Genomic DNA, 24,236 nt, shown 5'->3' with positions numbered 1-24,236 from the left:
GTCCTCTCCCAAGCATTCAGTACAGTGCTCTGCACACAGTAAGTGCTCAATAAACACCATTGACTGATTGATTCATCATGAATGCAACTCCCACGTCACAAGAGAATGAACTGAATGCATCTAGACATAATTTAAGGGAGGATAATAATAATAATTATGGTATTTGTTAAGCACTTACTATGTGCCGCGCTGTTCAAAGCCTGGGATAAATACAAAGATATGTATCTTTACACCTCTTTTTCAAAACAGGGACCAGCATCAGTACTATATGTGAATAAAAGCAGCATCTGGTAAGACATTCAGTGCTTCACTCAGTACACTCACTGCCACGTTTTGACTCGGATGACTGCTTAATTGAAACCTGCATTAAAAAATGCTGTGAAGAAAGTAGGGCTATTTGCCTCAGGCACTCAATAATAATAATAATAATAATAATAATAATAATAACAACATTTGTTAAGTGCTTACTGTGTGCAAAGCACTCAATAATGCCCTTATTATGTTGAGGATCATGCAAAGTTTGCACTTCAGTTATGTTTCATTTTCTCCAGTGGAGGACTGACTCAAAATAATGTAAAGCCATCTAGAAAACCAAGCATCCACCATAATCTCCTACCTCACTTCATCTACAGTTTTAGGAATGGGGTGAAAAAAAAATGCTTCGTACAGTGCTTTGCACACAGTAAGCGCTCAATAAATACGATTGGATGAATCAAAACAAAACAAAAAAAAATGACCAGTTGGAGTTGTAGCCTAATCTAACTTGCCTGGCATTTTTTCCAACCATTTTTTCCTTGCAACATAACACACCAACCCCAACAATAATAATAATAATAGTGATGGCATTTATTAAATGCTTACTATGTGCAAAGCACTGTTCTAAGCACTGGGGAGGTTACAAGGTGATCAGGTTGTCCCACGGGGGGCTCACAGTCTTCATCCCCATTTTACAGATGAGGGAACTGAGGCCCAGAGAAGTTAAGTGACTTGCCCAAAGTCACACAGCTGGCAATTGGCGGAGCCGGGATTTGAACCCATGACCTCTGACTCCAAAGCCCATGCTCTTTCCACTGAGCCACGCTGCTTCCCAATAAGTACCGTTATGCAGTTTGGAAGGAAAAAGACTAAGTTTTCAACCCAGCTCCCATGCACTATTAACCCTCCTCCTCTCTTCCAGAGTTTCACACGGTCTCATTTTGAAAAGTGTCCAGCGGAAGAAAGCACTATATATACAAAGTCCCTGCAACCGAACGCAGTGTGCGTGAAGTTCACCACCAGCGTCCTGTCTTTGCACGGCCTCACCCTCATCCAATTTCATTCCAGGGTCAACGATTTTCGCCTCTCACAAGCATCACAGTGTCGCCCTCCAAAATGGCCCCGGGCGAATGCAAACATTAAAGAGGAAGAGTTTACAAAGATAACATAAAATCAGAGTAAGGAGACCTTCAGACATCACTCTGAAAGGAATTCCGGGCAAGTCTCTACAGCCCCTTTTAGCATCCCGGAAAGACGTGGTCCCGTCGTATTATTACGGATCAACAGACACCCCACCCTTCCTCTACAAGCTGCTTTAGTGCCTAGCAATCTCTCCCACGGCAAGTTCTTCCTTACAAGCTACCATAATCCCAGATGTCGCGAACAGACCTTTATTTTTAGCCTATGCTCAATGGATAAGGAGAACTGGTTTCCCTTCAGCAGTAAGGCCTTCTAAGGCCTATTTCCCAATTTTCCCCTTTCCATGATGGATCTTCTTAGTTTCTTAAGGCCTTCTTCTTAGGTCCTTGTTTTAAGCTCTCCTTTCAACTCCAGAGGTCTCCTCTAGCCCCTCTCCAAAGTCTCCATCCACCCCCTACGTTAAAACCTGACGCTGGGTCCAATGCCCTAGTAGGCACTGAATTTAGTACCATCCTCTGTCCATTGACAACTGTGCCAACATAGTGCCATTCCAACTTTGATCTTCCCATGAGTTAAGAATTCTCTCAATTCAGGGCCCCATTGGCACTTGATTCTTCCCTCAGCTCTCTCACGGTTACTGTTTGCCCCGGAGGCTCTATTTGCTGGAGGTCTGGCATTCTCAAGGCATGAGTCTAACATCTGACCAACCCTTCCCACAGGTCCCCTGAATAAAATTACCTTCGGCTATTTACTCAAGCAGTATCGCTTCACTGCATAAAACAGCAACATGAGCCAGATCTTTTTTCCCCCCTTTCCTTCGCTTACGTTGAAGGTGTCAATGACTCCCGGCGGCAGATTCAAAAATGAGCCTCAAGTCAGCTTCCTTACTGCCCCCAAAACTGAGATCGTTAGCCTCGGCCCCTCCGGCTAGCCGACTGTCAAATTCAGGGGAATCTTCACGCGCAAACACCTCTTCCATCCATCCTTGACCCTTTTTAACCAGACCGCCTCTGTGGCATCACTCTGACCGGTACAGGGTGACGATTCCTTCCACCTCCTGCTACCAGAAGGCGAGGGGCGCCGGGAAGGTTACCGAGACAAAATGGGAAACGTTCCTTGAGACCAAAGAAAGCCCGTTACCCTGGCTACTTCACCGAGCGTGTCAGTGAGGCACCACAGAGTCGCTTCTGTGGCCACCCCGCGTCGGGACCTACGATCCGACAATGACGAAGGAGGAGCCTCGTCCCAAAGGTTCATGCAACTGGATGGCAAATGGCAAAAGTGGGATAACCAAGGTGGGAGTTAGATGCCAGGTGTCTCCGGGAGACGCAAGAGGTACACGGAAAGGAGGTTTGGGGGTCCCACTCTGGCCCGCAAACTACTATGTTCTCCATCTCTCTGTTCCTCAATTCCATCCTTCGTCTCTCCCTAATTCCTTCCGTTAGGGAAAGGGTGGTCCAAGATCACCGCCACTAGCTCTTGGCTGGGGAGCTGCTCCTGGTTGCCCCTGGATGCCCCTTGGCACTCCGGCATTTCCTTTCCCCGAATCCGCGGCGACTACCGGCAGCTCGAGGCCAGGCGGGCTAACGCCCAGCCGTCATGGACGATATCCCGCCGCTGGGGAACGGAGTCCTCACTGAGGAGGGCTGCTGGAAAGGGCCACAGGGGTACCAGCCGCCTCAGGCGGGGAAAGCAAGGAGCAGGCAGGGCAGAGAAGAGCGTGGCACTTACGGAGTGCTGATGCGGGAATGCGCCAACCCGGGAAGCTCCGTACAGACCCGAGAGGTATGGCGAATGACTCTACAGCAGGAGAGAAAAGAACAGTCAGTGGATGGCACCGGAGGGCACAATGCGTTCACGGGGCAGGCAAGAGCACGCGTGGGCTCCTCGTCTCCGGAGGCCCACTTCTCCTCCGTCCAGCTCGCCGGGCTTCATGCCTTTTGCAGAATTCTACACGGTCTCCCCATGGTGTTCCATGCTTTCTCTTGGGTAGGTACTGCGCTGCTGCTGATTTTCAGATTTTTAAGATATTTTTTCCAAAGCAGCATTCTCTGTTCTGCTCTTTTCAGAATGGTATACACTCATCCTGAATATTCATTCTCTCTTTCTTCCTCTCTCGCTATTATTTTCTCTTACACACTCTTTTTCTATTTTTTCTCAAACACTCTTTCCATTTTTTCTCTCACCCACTCTCTTTAACTCTTTTTTCTCTCACACACTCTCTTTTTCCATTTTTTTCTCTCACCCACTTTCTTTTTCTCTAATTTTTTCTCACACACTCTTTTTCTATTTTTTCTCTCACCCACTCTTTTTCTCTTTTTTTCTCTCACACTCTCTTTTTCTATTTTTTCTCTCCCCCATTCTCTCTATTTTTTCTCTCACCCACTCTCTCGTTTTCTCTATTTTTTCTCTCACAAACTCTCTCTCTATTTTGCTCACACTCTCTCTTTTTCTTTCTCTATTTTTTCCTCTCACACTCTTTATCTTTCTACTTTTTCCTCTCACAAACACACTCTTTTTCTCTATCACACAAACATACACACACACACACTCGAGCTCTCTCTCACTCACTCACTCACAGACACCACCCAATGACAGATTTTGGGTGTGGAATCTATTAGCTGAACAGGCACGATCCTGGCTGGAGAGTCCCAGAAATGACTCGGGAAATGATTCAGATGAAAGGCGAATTTCAAACTGATTCATAGTGACAAAGCCTGCAGACAGGCTATTTAGGGGCCACGGATCAGCACTCTCATTAGTCGATTATACAAGCTAAAGGGGAAATGCTGTGGTGCTTTGGGGTCGACGCTACAGAAAGGGAATTTAGACTAATTTTCAGTTTTCTAAGAAGAAGAGTAGTGCTGCTGGGGTGAATAATAATAATAATGATGGCATTTATTAAGTGCTTACTATGTTCTAAGCGCTGGGGAGGTTACAAGGTGATCAGGTTGTCCCACAGGGGGGCTCACAGTCTTAATGCTCATTTTACAGATGAGGTAACTGAGGCCCAGAGAAGTGAAGTGACTTGCCCAAAGTCACACAGCTGACAATTGGCGGAGCCAGGATTTGAACCCATGACCTCTGACTCCGAAGCCTGTGCTCTTTCCACTGAGCCACGCTCCTTCTACGAATGACCCTGGCCCTCTGAGTAATCCCCACTACCCTGAAGGAAGCCCTGCGTAGAACTATGGCAGCTTTGATTGTCCAGAAGCCAAGTTGGATTACTGTGTCTGGAGGCCCTGAGTGCTAACCAAATCCCAGCATGTTAATTACTTATTATGATACAAAATGTTCCTCGCTTTTCCAAGTAGGCACCGTTTTCCGGATCGCACATGGTCTACTGGTGAGATGATTGTGGCTCAGTGGAAAGAGCACCAGCTTGGGAGTCAGAGGTCATGAGTTCAAACCCCGGCACTGCCGATTGTCAGCTGTGTGACTTTGGGCAAGTCACTTCACATCTCTGGGCCTCAGTTACCTCATCTGAAAAATGGGGATGAAGACTGTGAGGCCCCCCGTGGGACAACCTGATCACCTTGTAACCTCCCCAGCGCTTAGAACAGGGCTTTTCACATAGTAAGTGCTTAACAAATCATAATAATCATAATCATAATCCTTCTCCAGCCCAGCCCGCACTCTCCGCTCCTCTGCCGCTAATCTCCTCACTGTGCCTCGTTCTCGCCTGTCATTTATTCATGAATGAATGAACGGTTGCCATTATTATTATTATTATTATTATTATTATTATTATTATTATTATGGGTTCTAATCCCAACTCTGCCGCTTGTCAGCTGTATGACTTTGGGCAAGTCACTTCACTTCTCTGGGCCTCAGTGACCTCATCTGTAAAATGGGGATTAAGATTGTGAGCCCCACGTGGGACAACCTGATCACCTTGTATCCCCCCAGTGCTTAGAACAGTGCTCTGCACATAGTAAGCGCTTAACAAATACCATTATTATGATGATGATGATGATCATGACTGGATTGCCTATGGGAGGGCCCAGCAATGGCAAGTGGATTTCCCCACTTGGCTAGCAGAGAAGGAACCGGCATGAAATTGTGAGCAACTGGAGAGGAAGGTCATTCTTTTACACATTTCTTACCACTCCAGAGTTCATGATGCTTTGGACGCTGTGAGAGCTCCCCCTCTAGACTGTAAGTTTGTCGTGGGCTTGGAATGTGTTACATTGTTATATTGTACTCTCCCAAGTGCTTACTACAGTGCTCTGCACACATTAAGCACTCAATAAATATGACAGACTGACTGACACCAAATGACGATATGCAGCATGGACCTAGAGTCAGAGGATTTGGGTCCCAGTCCTCGCTCCGCTCCTTGCCTGCTGTGTGACTTTGGTCAAATCACTCAACTTCTCTGTGCCTTAGTTTCCTCGTCTGTTAAATCATCATCAATCGTATTTATTGAGCGCTTACTGTGTGCAGAGCACCAGTTCTTCCTTCCACTTAGACTGTGAGTCCCACGTGGGACGTGGACTGTGTCCGACCTGATTATCTTGCATCTACCCCAGGGCTTAGTACACTTTTTGGCACATCAATCAACCAATTGTATTTATTGAGCGCTTACTGTGTGCAGAGCACTGTACTAAGCGCTTGGGAAGTACAAGTTGGCAACATATAGAGACAGTCCCTACCCAACAGTGGGCTCACAGTCTAAAAGGGGGAGACAGAGAACAAAACCAAACATCCTAACAAAATAAAATAAATAGAATAGATAGGTACAAGCAAAATAAATAAATAAATAAATAAATATAAATAAATAAATAGTAAGCACTTAACAAGGACCACAAGGACCACAATCACGATTATTACAGAGTAACTACGTTCGTTGTTTCCATTTGATTTGTAGCTTTTAAAAAGCCTGCAGTGACTTACAGCCTAGGGAGAGTACTGCAAAATGGGGATTCAGCACCCATTCTCCCTCTCCCTCTTACTTAAGACTGTGAGCCCCATCTTATATCTACTTCAGTGCTTAGTACAGTGCTTGGCACATAGTAAGTGCTTACTTAGAAGCAGCAAGTCCTAGTGGGTAGAACATGGGCCTGGGGGGTCAACAGGACCTGGGTTCTAATTCTGGGTCCTCCACATGTCTGCTGTGTGACCTCGGGCACGTCTATTCACTTTTCTGTGTCTCAGTTACCTCACCTGTGAAATGGGGATTAAGAGTGTGAGCCCCATGTGGGACAGGGACTGTGTCCAACCTGATCACCTGGTCACGTGGCTCAGTGGAAAGAGCACAGGCTTGGGAGTTGGGTTCAAATCTCGGCTCCCCCACATGTCTGCTGTGTGACACTGGGCAAGTCACTTAACTTCTCTGAGCCTCGGTTACCTCATCTGTAAAATGGGGTTGAAGACTGTGAGCCCCACGTGGGACAACCTGATCACCTTGTATCGCCCCAGCGCTTAGAACAGTGCTTTGCACATAGTAGGCACTTAACAAATGCCATCATTAATTAATTAATTAGGTTGGATCTACCACAGCACTTAGAACAGTCCTTGGCGCAGAGTAAGCACTTGACAAGTACCATTATTATTATTATTACTATTATTATTAACAAATGCCACAATTATTGTAGCCAGCTGGTTCTGCCTTAATATCTCCCAGAAAACTCAAGTGGTGTTGGCCTGGTTTCAGTTTCGGAGTGGAGAAAGAAAGGGGAAGGAAGCTCTTCCTTTGATTCTGTGTCTTAAGGAGGACAGAAGGTAGCCCTTGGAGAGTCAGTCCGTCAATCAGTGGTATTTATTGAGCACTTACTGTGTGCAGAACACTGTGCTGAGCACTTGGGAGAGTCCAATCTAACACTATAACAGACACATTCCTTGCCTACAATGAGCCTGCAGTCTAGAGGACGAGCTGCCGGTATGAGGGTGGTTGGCAGCTCCAGGTAAGCAGCTCCTTGTAATCGGCTGCCACGGGCCGAGTTCATTCAATCATATTTATTGAGCGCTTACTGTGTGCAGAACACTGTGCTGAGCACTTGGGAGAGTCCAATCTAACACTATAACAGACACATTTCCTGCCCACAACAAGCCTGCAGTCTAGAGGACGAGCTGCCAGTATGAGGGTGGTTGGGAGCTCCAGGTACGCAGCTCCTTGTAATCAGCTGCCACGGGCCGAGTTCATCCAGTCATATTTACTGAGCGCTTACTGTGTGCCAAGCACTGTACTAACTGTACTAAGAGCTTGGGAGAGTACACTATAACAATAAACAGACACATTCCCTGCCCACAATGAGCTCACAGTCTAGAGGGGGAGACAGACTCCAATGTAAATAAATGACAGATATGTACATAAGTGCTGTGGAGCTGGGATGGGGGATGAATTCAAATGCTTAGTACAGTGCTCTGCACACAGTAAGTGCTCAATAAATACAATTGAATCAATCAATCAATCATATTTATTGAGTGCTGTGTGCAGAGCACTGTACTAAGCACTTGGGAAGTACAAGTTGGCAACAGTGAATAAAGGGAGTCAGGGTGACGCAGAAGGGAATGGGAGAAGAGCAAAGGGGAGACTGTGAGCCCGTTGTTGTGTAGGGACCGTCTCTATATGTTGCCGATTTGTACTTCCCAAGCACTTAGTACGGTGCTCTGCACACAGTAAGCGCTCAGTAAATATGATTGAATGAATGAATGAATGAGAGGGCACAATGTTGCTAGCAGGATCCCAGTCTCCTCCTCTGTGTCACCCTGAGTGCCACAACAACAATAATAATAATTAATAATAACAACTGTGGTATTTGTTAGTACTTTCTATGTGCCAGGCACTGTACTAAGTGCCAAGGCAGATACAATATAATGAAATTGGACACAGTCCCTGTCCCACATTGGGCTCACGGTCTTCATCCCCATTTTATAGATGAGGGAACTGAGGCCCAGAGAAGTGAAATGCTTTGCCCAAAGACACCCAGCAGACAAGTGGTGGAGCCGGGATTAGAACAGGTCCTCCTGGCTCCCAGACTCGGGCTCTCTCCATTAGGCTTCAACATCCTGTTGGGAAAATCCACAGGCTGGTGGGACTTGCAGTAGAGATTTTAGTGTCGCTCTTTCTGCTGGCCTGCAGCAGTGTGGCTTAGTGGAAAGAGCACGGGTCATGGGTTCGAATCCCGACCCCGCCACTTGTCAGCTGTGTGACTTTGGGCAAGTCATTTCACTTCACTGGGCCTCAGTTCCCTCATCTGGAAAACGGGGATTCAAACTGTGAGCCCCACATGGGACAACCTGTTAAGCTTGTATCTACCTCAGTGCTTAGAACAGTGCTCGGCACATAGCGTGGCTCAGTGGAAAAAGCACGGGCTTTGGAGTCAGAGGTCATGGGTTCAAATCCCGGCTCCGCCACTTCATCATCATCATCAATCGTATTTGTTGAGCGCTTACTGTGTGCAGAGCACTGTACTAAGCGCTTGGGAAGTACAAGTTGGCAACATATAGAGACAGTCCCTACCCAACAGTGGGCTCACAGTCTAAAAGGGGGAGACAGAGAACAAAACCAAACATACTTACAAAATAAAATAAATAGAATAGATATGTACAAGAAAAATAAATAAATAAATAAATAAATAGAGTAATAAATATGTACAAACATATATACAGGTGCTGTGGGGAAGGGAAGGAGGTAAGATGGGGGGATGGAGAGGGGGACGAGGGGAAGAGGAAGGAAGGGGCTCAGACTGCCAAGGCCTCCTGGAGGAGGTGAGCTCTCAGTAGGGCCTTGAAGGGAGGAAGAGAGCTAGCTTGGCGGGTGGGCAGAGGGAGGGCATTCCAGGCCCGGGGGATGATGTGGGCCGGGGGTGGATGGCGGGACAAGCAAGAACGAGGTACGAGCTGTGTGACTTTGGGCAAGTCACTTCACTTCTCTGGGCCTCAGTTCCCCCATCTGTAAAATGGGGATTAAGACTGTGAGCCCCCCATGGGACAACCTGATCAACTTGTATCCCCCCCAGCACTTAGAACGGTGCTTTGCACATAGTCAGAGCTTAATAAATGCCATCATTATTATTATTATTATTAACAAATCCCATCATTATTATTATTATTATTCCCGGGATGCTCCAGAGGAGGAGGAGGCCACCCTGTGACCCCGCTGGCTGGCCACTGAACTACTGCCCTGACAGAGCAAGGGAAAAACCTGCTCCGGTTCCGCAGAGGGGTGACCAGCACAACAGAAGCCCACGGCTTCTTCCAAGCCCAACTCCTCAGTCCTTTTGCTTCCTCATGAATTGAGCAACCTAGTGTTTCCCTGAGGAGCTCCCCTCCCCGCCTCCACCCGGGGCCATTCACATTTGGATCTCATTTGAGCCCGAATTGTTATTTAATTTACTCTGAATGCGGTACAGAAGCTCCGCTATTATTTTCCTACATGTTTTCCGTGTTAAATTCTATTTTGGGTTTTAATATATTTCTCAACATAAACTGAAATGAAAGCCCATGACAATAAAAGGAAACCAAGAAAAATAGGTGCCCAAGTTCGGTATCTTTTAAAACCCATGAAAATTTGGGGGGGACGTCCCCTTCGTTCCCTGATCCACACTGGTAGCCCCACACCAGCCTCTGGAGCTAAATGTAAGGTAACCACTTATTTGTGAGCCCAAGGCAGGTTGGGCATAGGGAATCCAGATGGGTAGGGAGGGGGAGAAAGGGGGTGAAACAGACCCCCTAGGCCTTAGGCAGGGCTCTTTCCACTCCCACGCCTCCCTCCACTTCAATTCATCAGTCACCCAGTAGTATTTCCAACTGTGTGACTGGAACTGCGCTAAACTTAGGAGAGTACGACGGCATTAATGTATATGATCCCTGCCCTCAAGGAGCTGGAAAACTAGCAAAAGAGCATCCTAGTGGAAAGAGCAAGGGCTTGGGAATCAAAGGACTTGGGTTCTAATCCCAGTTCTGCCAACGGCTTTCTGCGTGACCTTGGACAAGTCACTACACTTCTCTGCACCTCAGTTTCCTCAACTGTAAAATGGGGATTAAATCCTACTTAGACTGTGAGCCCCATGTGGGACAGGGACTGTGTCTAACCTGATAAATTCGTATCTCCCCCAGCTCTTAGAACAGTGCTTGACACATAGTAAGGGCTAAGCAAACACCGCAAAACAAAAACTAAACACTAAAGAGAAGGAGAGGCAGGGGAACCAAAGAGTATAAAGCTATGTTCATAGGTGCATATATGTACATAGGTGGGAGGAGGGGTGTGTGTGTATTTAGAAGGTGTGAGATGGCTAATGTTGCAGTTGGGGGATAAAATGTGGGGAAATTAGAAATCCAATGCAGATGGACTCTTGCAGGAGATGTGTTTTCAAAGAGCCTTTGAAGATGGGGAGAGCTGTGGTCTGCTGAATATGAAGGAGGGTCTTCTAGAGATGTTGTAAAGATAGAACTGACAGGATATGCACATTAATAATAATGGCATTTATTAAGCGCTTACCATGAGCAAAGCACTATTCTAAGCGCTGATGAATTGAGGATTTTGTTGTCTGTCTCCCCCCTTCTAGACTGTGAGCCCGTTGTTGGTTAGGGACTGTCTCTATATGTCACCGACTTGGACTTCCCAAGCGCTTAGTACAGTGCTGTGCACACAGTAAGTGCTCAATACGATTGAATGAATGAATGAGGATAAGCCAAGGTGGGGCTTGTGAGACAGGGACACTGGCGGTGTTGTCAACTGCAATGAAAAGGTTGGGAGGAGGAGAAGATGTGGGTGGGAAGATGAGGAGTTCAGTTTTGGATGTGTTAAGTTTGAGGTGTCAGTCAATCAAGCAATGGCATTTATTCAGTACTTATTGTGTGCACAGCACTGTGTAGTAAGTGCTTGGGGGAGTACAATATATCAGAGTTGGTAGACACATTCCCAGCCCATAACAAGCTTACAGTCTAGAGGGGGAGACAGACATTAATATAAAGAAATTACAGATATGGACATCAGTGCTGTGGGGCTGAGGGAAGGGTGAATAAAGGGTAAAAACCCCAGCTCAAGAGTGACGCAGAAGGGAGTAGGAGAAGAGGAAATGAGGGCTTAGTCAGGGAAGGCCTTTTGGAGTTGGGATTTAATAAAGTTTTGAAGGTGGGGAAAGTGATCATCTGTCAGATATGAGGAGGGAGAGGGCTCCAGGCCAGAGGCAGGATGTGGGCAAGAGGTTGGAGCCAAGATAGGTGAGATAGAGGTCCAGTAAGTAGATTGGCATTAGAGGAGCAAAGTGGGCAGGCTGGGTTGCAGGAGAAAATCAGGAATGCAAAGGTAGGAGGGGGCAAGGAATTGAGTGCTTTAAAACCAACAGTAAGGAGTTTCTGGTTGATGTGAAGGCGGATGGGCAACTACTGGAGGTTCTTGAGGAGTGGGGAAACTTTGACTGAAAGGTTCTGTAGAAAAATGATCCAGGCAGCAAAGCGAAGTTTGGAGTGGAGGGATGACAGATAGGAGGCAGGAAGGTAAGAAGGAGGATGATGCAGTAATCAAGACAGGATAGGATAAATGCTTGGATTAACGTGGTAGCAGTGGGGAAGGAGAGGAAGGAGAGGGTTTTATCAATGTGTTGAAGGTTGAACTGACAGGATTTGGTGATAGATTGAATACATGGGTTGAATGAGAGAGATGAGTCGAGGATAACAACAAGGTTGGCTTGCGAGACAGGATCAATGGTGGTGCTGTCTACAGTGATGGGAAAGACACGGGGAGGACAAGGTTTGCGGGGGAAGATAAGGAGTTCTGTTTGGGACACTTTCAGTCTGAGATCCAAGTAGAGATGTACTGAAGGCAGGAGGAAATGGGAGACTGTCGAGAGGGAGAGAGATCAGGGATGGAGATGTAGACTTGGGTATCATCCACATAGAGGTGGCAGCTGAAGCCATATAAGTGAATAATAATACTAGTAATACTTATGGTATTTGTTAAGTGCTTACTATGTGCCAGGATACTGTTCTAAGCACTGGGGTGGTATAGGGTTATTGGGTTGGGCACAGTCCCTGTCCCACACAGGGCTCACAGTCTTAATCCCCATTTACAAATGAGGGAACTGAGGCCCAGAGAGGTGAAAACTTGCCCAAGGTCATCCAGCAGACAAGCGGGGTAGCCGGGATTAGAACTCATGACCTTCTGACTCCCAGGCATGGGCGGTATCTGCTACACCATGCTGCTTCTCTAAATTAGAATGAGTTCTCCAAGGGAATGAACATAGATGGAGACTAGAGGAAACCCAGAACTGAACCTTGAGGGGCTCCCTTAGTTAGGGGGTGGGAGGCAGAGGAGGAGCCCGTGAAAGATACTGAGAAGGAGCGGCCAGAGAGATAGGAGGTGAACCAGGAGGGGACACTGTTATTTATTTATTTATCTTGTACATATCTATTCTATTTATTTTATTTTGTTAGTACGTTTGGTTTTGTTCTCTGTCTCCCCCTTTTAGACTGTGAGCCCACTGTTGGGTAGGGACTGTCTCTATATGTTGCCAACTTGTACTTCCCAAGCGCTTAGTACAGTGCTCTGCACACAGTAAGCGCTCAGTAAATATGATTGATTGATTGATTGATTGAAGCCAAGTTTGGATTTTCCAGTAGAAGCTGTCAGCAGGACGTCCAAGTAGAGATGTCCTGAAGGCAAGAGGAGATGCAAAAATGTAGAAAAAGGAAGAGGTTGGAGCTGGAAAGATTCATTCATTGATTCAATCATATTTATTGAGCACTTACTGTGTGTCCTAAGTGCTTGGGAAGTACAATTCAGCAACAAATAAAGACAATCCCTGCCCACAACGGGCTAACGGTCTAGAAGGGGGAAGACAGACATCAAAACAAGTAAACAGGCATCAGTAGCATCTATATAAATAGAATTATAGATATATACACATCATTAATAAAAATAAATAGAATTACACTTATAAATGTGTTCATATATACACAAGTGCTGTGGGGTAGGAAGGGGGGAGAGCAAAGGGAGCGAGTTGGGGTGATGGGGAGGGAAGGGGGAGGAGAGGAAAAGGGGGGCTCAGTCTGGGAAAGATAGGTTTGTGAGTCATATAGATAGTGAATGAGTGCTCCATGACAGGGGGATGAAATGGAAAATAGAAGGGCCCTGAGGCATTGATAGGGAATAAAAAGCAGAGGAAAAGCAGGTGAAAGAGACAAGAGACTGAGAAGGTGTGTCCAGAGGAGGAGGAGGAGAACCAGCAGAGGACAGTCTCAGTGAAAACGAGATTAGATAGTGTTTCCAGGGGAGCGGGGTGGTCCGACGTCTAAATGCAACTGAAGAATAAAATGGAATAGAGTCCATTGCATCTGACAAGGAGGCCAACACTGCCGTTTCAGTAGAGTGGCGGAGATGGAAGCCAGATTGCAGGGGGTTGAACGGGGCGGAGGCAGTGTTTGGAAATGAACTGTTCAAGAGTTTGGAGACTGGTAGGAGTTAAGTAGGACGATACATGGTGCGGGCGGTGAGGTTAAGGGTAGCTTTTGCTCTCCTCCCCCTTTTAGACTGTGAGCCCACTGTTGGGTAGGGACTGTCTCTATATGTTGCCAACTTGTACTTCCCAAGTGCTTAGTACAGTGCTCTACACACAGTAAGCGCTCAATAAATACGATTGATGATGATGATGATGATAGGGGATTCATGGGCATATTTGAAAGCAGAGGGGAAGGAGCCTTTGGAGGGTGAGTGTTTGAAGATGGTCGGGAAGAGGGCGAGCATTTAAATAAACTATGAGGGGATGGGGTCGGAGGCGCAGGTGAAAGGGTAGCTTTTGAAAGGAAGCAGGAGATCTCTTGAAGGACGACTGGGAAAGGTGAGGGAGTCTGAGGAGGTAGGAAGGGGGTGGGACTGGAGGGGTGAGGGGGAGGTTTTAAGGAGTTCACCCCTGATGCTCTCAGTTTTGTCGAGGAAACAGATGGCAATGTCTTCCTGGGTAGGTAATGAGGCAAGCAAGGACTCAGGGGTTGAATTTAAGAATTAGGCAAATGGGCTTGGGAGAGCAGAAGGAGAAGTCTTGTGGCTGGGCTGCGGAGAGGGCAGTGTTAGCGCAGGTGATCAGCTGGAGAAGCAGCGTGGCTCAGTAGGAAAGAGCCCGGGCTTTGGAGTCAGAGGTCATGGGTTCAAATCCCGGCTCCGCCAATTGTCAGCTGTGTGACGTTGGGCAAGTCACTTAACTTCTCTGGGCCTCAGTTACTTCATCTGTAAAATGGGGATTAAGACTGTGAGCCCCACGAGGGACAACCTGATCACCTTGTAACCTCCCCAGTGCTTAGAACAGTGCTTTGCATGTAGTAAGCGCTTAATAAATTTTAATAAATTTTCCCCCTCCATCCCCCCGCCTTACCTCCTTCCCTTCCCCACAACACATGTATATATGCTTGTATGTATTTATTACTCCATTTATTTATTTATTTTACTTGTACATATCTATTCGATTTATTTTATTTTGTTAATATGTTTGGTTTTGTTCTCCGTCTCCCCCTTCTAGACTGTGAGCCCACTGTTGGGTAGGGACCGGCTCTATATGTTGCCAACTTGTACTTCCCAAGCGCTTAGTACAGTGCTCTGCACACAGTAAGCACTCAATAAATACGATTGATTGATTGGTTGATTGATTGAGGATGTCCTAGGTGGACGAGGGCAGCCCGAAAGCTGGATTTCCAACAGCATCACTCTGGAGCTCAAGCACGAGATCAATCAATGGTACTGATTGAGCATTTACTGTGTGCAGAGCACTGTACTAAGTGCTTGGGAGGGTAAAATATAACAGAGTTGGTAACAATAATAACAATGATAATGACAATAATAATTGAGAAGCAGTGTGGCTTAGTGGAAAGAGCAGGGTCTTGGGAGTCAGAGGTCATGGGTTCTAATCCTGGCTCCGCCACTTATCAGGTGTGGGCAAGTCACTTCACTTCTCTGTGCCTCAGTTACCTCCTTTGTAAAATGGGGATTAAGACTGTAAGCCCCACGTGGGACAACCCGATTACCTTGTATCTCCCCCACTGCATAGAACAGTGCTTGGCACATAGTAAGCGCTTAACAAATGCCATCATCATCAATAATAATAATATTTGTTAATAATTATTTGGTATTTATGGTATTTGGTATTTGTTAATAATAATACTAATAATCTGTAAAATGAGCCCCATGTGGGACAACTTGATCACCTTGTATCCCCCCAGCGCTTAGAACAGTGCTTTGCACATAGTAAGCGTTTAACAAATGCCATTATTATTATTAATGATAATAATTGTAGCATTTTTTAAGTGGTTACTATGTGCCAGACACTGTTCTAAGCGCTGGGGTGGATACAAACAAATCAGGTTGGATTTAGTAGACATGTAGGTATGTTAGACATGTGCCCTGCTCACAGTGAGCTTACAGTCTAGAGGGGGAGACAGATATTAATTTAAATAAATGGATTATGGATATGTACATATGTGCTGCGGGGCTGAGGTGGTGGGGGGGGTGAGAAAAGGGGACACATCTAAGCACAAGTGGAGGAAATGCACTGTGGAGGTGACCCAGGGCTGAGAGGATACCATTGAATGAATGAATGAATGTTTGTACGTATTTATTACTCTATTTATTTATTTATTTTACTTGTACATATCTATTCGATTTATTTTGTTTTGTTAATATGTTTTGTTTCGTTCTCTGTCTCCCCCTTCTAGACTGTGAGCCCACTGTTGGGTGGGGACCGTCTCTATATGTTGCCAATTTGTACTTCCCAAGATCTTAGTACAGTGCTCTGCACACAGTAAGCGCTCAGTAAATACGATTGATTGATTGATTGATTGATTGGTGTTAGAGACTGACAGAGGTTAGGGGAGTGAGAGAGTGGAGAGCAGTAGAGAAGGCAGAGTTGAGGGCATAGATCTGCCTGTCAGGAGAGGGTAGGTTGGATCCAAATGAGGCATTATGGCTTGTGATAATACATTTTCAACATCCTTAACTTAGAGCCAGAAAATATTAAAAGTATCCACTGGGTTTCTGAGAGAACTCACATTTTTTCCATTTAGGTTTCCTGAAAGTTTCCGATAATTGATATCTTTTTCAAATACTGCTCTTCCCTTTTAATGGATGGTACAATGTCTCTATATGTTGCCGAATTGTACTTTCCAAGTGCTTAGTGCTCTGCACACAGTAAGCGCTCAATAAATACGACTGAATGAATGAATGAATTAGGGCAAATCAGGGCAAAATTACCATTCGATTCTTTATCATTACGTTTGGTGATTGGGCTCCCACTGGTGATGGCACTATGCTGGAGATCGTGCGAAGGGAGTTAAATAGACATTACAGGCCCTATTCTCAGGGAGCTTACAACCCAAAAAGAATGGTTTTAAAAATGTTTCCCAGCGTACACCAAGAATTTGGTGCTGGAACTGTGAAAAATCTGACAATCTGAATAACTACTAGGACAGAAATAGTCCAGATAAAAAGGGACAGCTTGTTATGGGCAAGGAATGAAGATGTCAGTTAATTCTGTTGTATTGTACTACCCCAAATGCTTAGTATAGTGCTCTGAGCGCTCAATAAATACCACTGATTGATTGATTGCTTCATTAGAAGGGCAGGGCCAGGTATTGGGGAAGCTTCAGTTCTAGGCTAATAACAGGGGCCATAGTCCTTGTCCTTCTATGCTACATACCATATTTTTTGAAATTAGGGAGAGGGAGGGTTGGAGGATTTGGTTTCCCATTCCTGCAGAGAGAAGGAGCGTTCCCAAGAACCACATGGACTTTTAGCTTCAGAGGAGCAGCTTAGCCCGGTGGTAAGAGCACAGACCTGGGATTCAGAGGAGCTGAGTTCTAATTCCGGCTCCACCCCCGCCTGCTGTGGGACCTTAGGCAAGTCTCTTCATGTTTCTCTGCCTTAGTTTTCTCATCTGAAAAATGGGGATTCGATACCTGTTCTCCCCCTCACTTAGACTGTTAGCCCCTTGTGGGACAAGGACTGTGCCCAGACTGATTAGCTTGTACCTAACCCAATGCTTAGAACAGTGTTTGACACATAGTAAGCATTTAACAGACACCCTAATTCATTCAATCGTATTTATTGAGCGCTTACTGTGTGCAGAGCACTGTACTAAGTGCTTGGGAAGTACAAGTCGGCAACATATAGAGACGGTCCCTACCCAACAATGGGCTCACAGTCTAGAAGCGGGAGGGCCGTCTTCTTGAAGTGAAAGGGGTGGAAGCCAGATTGCAGGAGGTTAAGGAGAGAATTGAAAAATGGAGGTAGTGGGTGTAGAAAACTCACTTAAGGAGTTTCAAGAGGAATGGCAGGAGAGAAATGGGGTGATAATGGAAATGAGCATGGTCCTTGCATAGAATACTAATCCTGGACTGGTCCCCGAACCCATGGTCTAAGCCTCAATTTATGGTTGTTACATGTGAGTGTTTGCGTGTGGGAGTACGTGTATGTGCGTGCTTGCATGTGTACACCCACATCTGTAGGTATCTTTCTCAAAGATGATTCCATGGCTGCTCAAAGTGGAAGTCAACACTCTCCTCCAGACTCCCAACCATCTTTTCCCATCACTGCAAAATGGGCTTTAACCTGGGGACTCCGCTGAGGTAAACAGGGGACATTCCCGGGAGCCTTTTAGTATCGTCATCATCCTCACTGGCATTTACTGAGCACTGTACTAAGTGCTTGTCTGCTGTGTGACCTTGGCCAAGTCGCTGCACTTCTCTGGGCCTCAGTTACGTCACCTGTAAAATGGGGATTGAGACTGCGAGCCCCCATTTGCTTGCATCCACCCCAGGGCTTAATACAGTGCCGGGCAAGGCAAGAAACAGGCGATACATAAAATGGCTTTGACATTAATACCATTGAGACTGATAATGGACAATGCTTATTACAGCGTCTGGCGCTTAACAAACACCACAGTTACTATTGTTAATTATCACTGGGAGAGTACAATACAGCAGAATTGGCAGACACGTTCCCTGCCCAAAACGAGCTTACAGTCTAGAGGGGGAGATAGACGTTGATAGAAATAATTTATAGCGTATAAAGATACGTACATAAGTGCTTTGGGGTTGAGGGTGGGGTGAATATCCAATATCAGTAGCTGCAGTTTCAGCCCCCAGGGGTGAGTGCCCCCAGTAGCTAGAAAGCCACCCCAAAAGGGCATCAAGAAGGTACAGAAGTCTTCTAGCTGTCACATCTGACTTGGGAGAAATTTCATCCTGGACGCATCCCCAAAAAAACTCTTTCTCATAACTGATTCTCTTCCCTGAAATCACGCAACAACTCCTGCAACATTAAGCATTAGATGAAAAAAAAATTCAAATGTAGACCTTATCCTGTGTGAAAAGCAAATATGGAAATTGCTTTTGAAGTGAATAAAGCCTATAACTGATCTCCGAAATGAATTCCATTTTGTTCAGAATTTTAGAAAAGGTATCACCTTTTCAGATGATTGTAAAGGTTGTGGTATGAATGGGATACATTACCGGGATGGCAACAGAAGGGAGTGGAGACATTTACCCTTCCAGAATTACAACTGTGGAGGTGACTCCATGAGCCTCACTCCCACAGCCTGCACACAGTAAGCACTCAATAAATATGATTAAATGAATCGATTGAATGAATGATTGTCCAACTCAGCTCTTAGACCTTGGAGGCCAAGGTGGTGGCCCCTCTTCTGATCAGCCTCAGGCTGGAAGTGGGGTTTAACTCACTCGACCAAGCCGGGGGCTTCTTGTACCCCTGCCAAATCACCTCCCTGCGCTTCACCTCGTTTTGGGCAGAGAACATGTCTACCGACTCTGTTGTATTGAACTCTCCCAAGCGCTTAATACAGCGCTCTGCACACAGTAAACACTCAATAAATACCATTGATTGATTGCTTGAATTCTGTGCAAAGTTAACAGCTCTGTTCCAAAGTTGATACCTACGGTGATTAAGCATTTTACAGTGCTTTATTTATCTAAAGGAGGACTTCACAAATACAATTTCCCATAACTCCTCTCTCTCTCTCTCTCTCTCTCTCTCTCTCTCTCTCACACACACATACACAGACGCACACACCCTTTGAACATTCCCAGCATTTATTCAGACACCAATAACTCAGCTTCCCCAAGAAGTATACATCCAGAAAAATGAAAACACAAAACAGCATCCAAATCCCTTAAGTGGCTGTCACCACAATTATCCTGACAACATGCACACCACATCATTACTTAGAAAAGACATCCTACTTAAGGAGACACCATAAGTATACATCCTTTTTTCCCTTCAAGCTTTCCTATTACATCTTGACCAACCAGAACATTCTACAACTTAACCACAACTCATCAATCTGTGGTTGTCATATTTTCCCCAAAATAAACAAATACAGTAGCCCCTTTCTCAGTTTCTAATACGGACACTTTGTCAAAGAACAAAAATCAGGCGAGGGAAGAAACAGGAGATGCATAAAATGGCTAAGACATTAATAACGTTGTGACTGATAAAGGACAATGCTCAAGCTTGTTTTCGGGAAACCGTGACCTCCATAGCTAACGCTAACACTTCACAATATCCTAACCCTGAGTCAAGTCTACACTTCCCCTCAGTAATGCCAGAATCAAATACTCTCTCAACTGCTTAGTGCAGTGCTCTGCCCATAGAAAGCGCTCAATAAATACTACTGATTGATTGCTAGGGGATTTATTTACAGCCAACGCAGTCGTTTCAAGTCAAACTTTCCCAAGTTGTGTCTGCCAAGCTCATGCCAAAGTTTCATGCTCCTCTGAATCCCTGAAGACCCCCAAAGTCCAAAGGAACTCCCCGAGAAAGACGCTTAAGAAGGAAGGAAGATCAGAATTTTGCTGCAGGAAACGGCAGGCGGCTTGCACACGTGCAGATTTTATAGGTGCCCCGAAAACGTCGCTCAACAGAACGGTTACTCTCTCAGATGAGTTTTGGCCTTCATGCTTCAGAATGGAAAGATAGTTGTTGAATTAATACCATCACGTATTTGGGAGATGCTGAATACTGGATTCAAAGAAGCCACGAATTAATCAGATGGGAAGGGTTATCGAGGAGAAAACAGAATGCTCAGAAAGAGAGATGTGTCCGGAAAGGCGTAATAGCTCAAAAAGACCCAATCCTTATTCTGATCTGGGTCATGGACAGCTGAAGCAAGCCTTGCAGTGTGCTTAAAATACAATCCCCCAACTCCATTTTCACTAGCTGGTAATTTCTTCCCTTTCCAGAGAACTCCTTCCCCATAACAAGAAGGTGAAACACTTTCGGCTTATTTCTGGGTCAGTCTTGCCTTTACAATGAAAGCATCTCTAAGTCTCCAAGGTAGAATCCCCAATGGCTCCAAACCTTGATTTATTTCTTTTTTTTTTTTCTGGGCATACAAGATTTTCATGAACATCTTGGAAGCGGTTCAGTGGAATTTTTTCAACGTTCCCTAAAAACGTTGCCACTTTAGGCCAAGGACACAAACGACACTCCGACGTGATTCCTTTTCCTAAATTTTAGAACGGTGAAAACCTGATGTCAGAATAAAAGGTGACTGCTCTGCTGTTAAGGTGAAGCTACCGCAATCCCGATGAGCCACTATCAACGGACACACAAATCCACGGATTGGAGAGGCTGCCCGTGACACTACTTACAGCGAAGGGGTTGTAGGGTGTGGCAGCTGTTGCCCCATGGGGACCAGCGGTGGAAGGAAGCATGGACAATCCTGTGGAAAAGATGCCAAGTGCACTGAGGTTCAGCCCTGGGATCAGATTGGCTTGTTGCTAGAAACACAAAGAGAGAAAGGAGAGAAGAGTAAATGAGGGAAGAGGGGGTAGAGAAAAGGAGAAAGGAAGGAAAGAGACGCGTCGACTGAAAAGGACTTAATTTGCCTGAGTCAATTCCAAATCGGGATGGAGGGTCTACATCTTCCAAAATCAAGGGGGTCCACACCTTCAAATGGATTAAATAAACATGGCAAATCTGTGATTTTTCATGGATTAATCATCCATTTTTCACGTAATTCAGACCCCCCCAGCTTTGACTTTCTCCTGCTGCCTGACTCCGGTGCATTTCCTATTTGTTGCTGAATTGTACTTCCCAAGCGCTTAGTACAGTGCTCTGCACACAGTAAGTGCTCAATAAATACGACTGAATGAATGAATTTCGATAAAAATTAGTGCCTCCGCGATTCTTCTCTGCGCACTGAGAAGAGAGTCTTTTCAGTCGCATTCAGATCACAGGTCTCTTTCTCCACTGGTGGTTTCATCTTTGAAGATGAAGAAGGCGGAAGACTGGCACAAATGTAATTTGGGGGATGATGTACAGATTTTGTTTCGCCATGTCGTTATCCTTAGACATCCGTATTTCTGATAATCAGGAGTTGGCCCGATATCGGGGTGTTTCTTTGTGGCCAGCTTTCTTATCTCACGGTCCGTCGGCAATCCCACCTCAAAACCGGGGCGAGGACGGTGGAAATGGTAGAAACTTACATTAACAGCCACAACGTCATTCTCGTAGGCCTCACGGAGTTTCTTCATGATCTCTACTTCGGCATTAGAGCAAGCTTCAATACTGCCCTTCACTGTGATGGTTCTTTCAGGGTTATAAATGGTCAAATCCTGTAACCTGGTTGATATCAAAAGGGGAAAGAAAAAAAGCACATATAATTACTGAATCAAAAAACAAAGCCCAGGAGAGAAAACACTGCTGTTCTTTCCTACTATCCCTTTTGCGCATGTCAAGATACTTCTATTAAGGGATGTTAAAAAACAGATGGCATCGAGAAGCAGCATAGCCTAGTAAATAGAGCCCGGCCCTGGGAGTCAGAAGCACCTGGGTTTTAATCCCAGCTCTGCCACTTATCTGCTGTGTGATCTTGGGAAAGTCATTTAACTTCTCTGTGCCCCAGTTACATCATCTGTAAAATGGGGATCAGTACTACGACCCCCACAGGGGACATGGACTGTGTCCAACCTGATTAGCTTGTATCTATCCCAGTGCTTAGTACAGTTCCTGGTACTTGGGGAGAGCTTAACAAACACCATAAAAAAAATTCCAGAGCTGTATTATTCTCTCTTCAATCCTTGTCGGCCATCTCTCCAGTGCCAGACTTGGGGAAGTTCTTTATTTTGCTGCCCAACCTCTAGACTGACAACTCGTTGTGGGCAGGGCATGTGTCTGTTGTTGTATTGTACTCTCCCAAGCACTTAGTACAGTGCTTTGCACACAGTAAACGCTCAGTAACTACGATTGAATGAGTGAATTGAATGAACCTCTGCAGTTCCCAGTTTTGGAAATAAGGGCACCAGGAGAGCAGATTCCAGCACTGCTCAGTTCCCTTTAGACAAATTATCAGAACCGGTAGCTTACGGAGAAATGGTTATCTTGGTCCCTGTGTCTTGTTCGATTTTCTTCAGGTTCCGTCCCTCTTTTCCAATCAGTCTTCCAACCAAACTATTGTGGGCTAAGATTTTCAGAGGAATTTCTTCAGCGCTGGAAAAAAAAACCCCACCACACAGGATGTTAGCTTTGCTACTCTGAAATGGTCATAGTATCTTGGTGCTACTCTTAGCTTAAGGAGATTTGCTTTTAAAAAACATGATTTTGAGCTCCTCAGAGTTAAGGACTCCCTTCAGAGGAATGTCATTTTCATAGCCCTCATTCTCCATCTGCCCTCCTCTCTTCAACGACTATGCACGCGGCTCTGGACTCCTTAAACCCACTGTAGGGACTGTCTCTATACGTTGCCAACTTGTGCTTCCCAAGCGCTTAGTACAGTGCTCTGCACACAGTAAGCGCCCAATAAATATGATTGAATGATTGAATGAATGATACTCACACCATCCCCACAGCAGCTACATAAATTTCATTCATTCATTCAGTGGTATTTATCGAGTGCTTACTGCATGCAGAACAATGTACTAAGCGCTTGGGGGGAGTACAGTCCGACAGTAAACACACCCATTCCCTGCCCACAATGAGCTTACAGTCTAGAAGACGAGCTTAAAGTTCTTATACTCTATTTCCCCATCTGTAATTTACGTCAATATCCACCTCCCCCGTAGAATGCAAGCACCCGATAGGCAGGTATCGAACCTACCAACTCTAACACGTTGTCCTCGCCCAATCAATCAATCAATCAATCGTATTTATTGAGCGCTTACTATGTGCAGAGCACTGTACTAAGCGCTTGGGAAGTACAAATTGGCATCACATAGAGACAGTCCCTACCCGATAGTGGGCTCACAGTCCAAAAGGGGGAGACAGAGAACAGAACCAAACATACCAACAAAATAAAATAAGTAGGATAGAAATGTACAAGTAAAATAAATAAATAAATAAATAAATAAACAGAGTAATAAATATGTACAACCATATATACATATATACAGGTGCTGTGGGGAGGGGAAGGCGGTAAGGCGGGGGGATGGAGAGGGGGACGAGGGGGAGAGGAAAGAAGGGGCTCAATCTGGGAAGGCCTCCTGGAGGAGGTGAGCTCTCAGCAGGGCCTTGAAGGGAGGAAGAGAGCTAGCTTGGCGGATGGGCAGAGGGAGGGCATTCCAGGCCCGGGGGATGACGTGGGCCGGGGGTCGATGGCGGGACAGGCGAGAGCGAGGTACAGTGAGGAGATTAGTGGTGGAGGAGCGGAGGGTGCGGGCTGGGCAGTAGAAGGAGAGAAGGGAGGTGAGGTAGGAGGGGGCGAGGTGATGGAGAGCCTTGAAGCCCAGGGTGAGGAGTTTCTGCCTGATGCGCAGATTGATCGGTAGCCATTGGAGGTTTTTGAGGAGGGGAGTGATATGTCCAGAGCGTTTCTGGACAAAGATAATCCGGGCAGCAGCATGAAGTATGGATTGAAGTGGAGAGAGACACGAGGATGGGAGATCAGAGAGAAGGC

The 24,236-nt window shown here is 45.8% G+C and overlaps 1 protein-coding gene across 2 annotated transcripts in view; it reads right to left on the bottom strand.

Moving 5' to 3' along the window:
• The window catches only part of IGF2BP2 (insulin like growth factor 2 mRNA binding protein 2), a 324,744-nt gene that overhangs the window by 38,333 nt on the left and 262,175 nt on the right, over positions 1-24,236 (bottom strand). Inside the window, exons 8-11 of one of the 2 annotated variants that reach the window (XM_038762344.1) lie at positions 22,712-22,834; positions 21,832-21,967; positions 20,995-21,123; positions 3,127-3,195 (exon numbers count right to left, since the gene is read on the bottom strand). In XM_038762344.1, coding sequence (XP_038618272.1) covers positions 3,127-3,195; positions 20,995-21,123; positions 21,832-21,967; positions 22,712-22,834 — 457 coding nt within the window. The remainder of the gene's footprint in view (positions 1-3,126; positions 3,196-20,994; positions 21,124-21,831; positions 21,968-22,711; positions 22,835-24,236) is intronic. The other variant, XM_038762421.1, reaches the window with a different exon arrangement.

The sequence above is a fragment of the Tachyglossus aculeatus genome, chromosome 1 (genome assembly GCF_015852505.1).
Source record: "Tachyglossus aculeatus isolate mTacAcu1 chromosome 1, mTacAcu1.pri, whole genome shotgun sequence".
Classification (NCBI taxonomy): Eukaryota; Metazoa; Chordata; class Mammalia; order Monotremata; family Tachyglossidae; genus Tachyglossus; species Tachyglossus aculeatus.
Note: the sequence above shows the minus strand (reverse complement) of the source record. Positions and strands in the feature narration are given on the sequence as shown.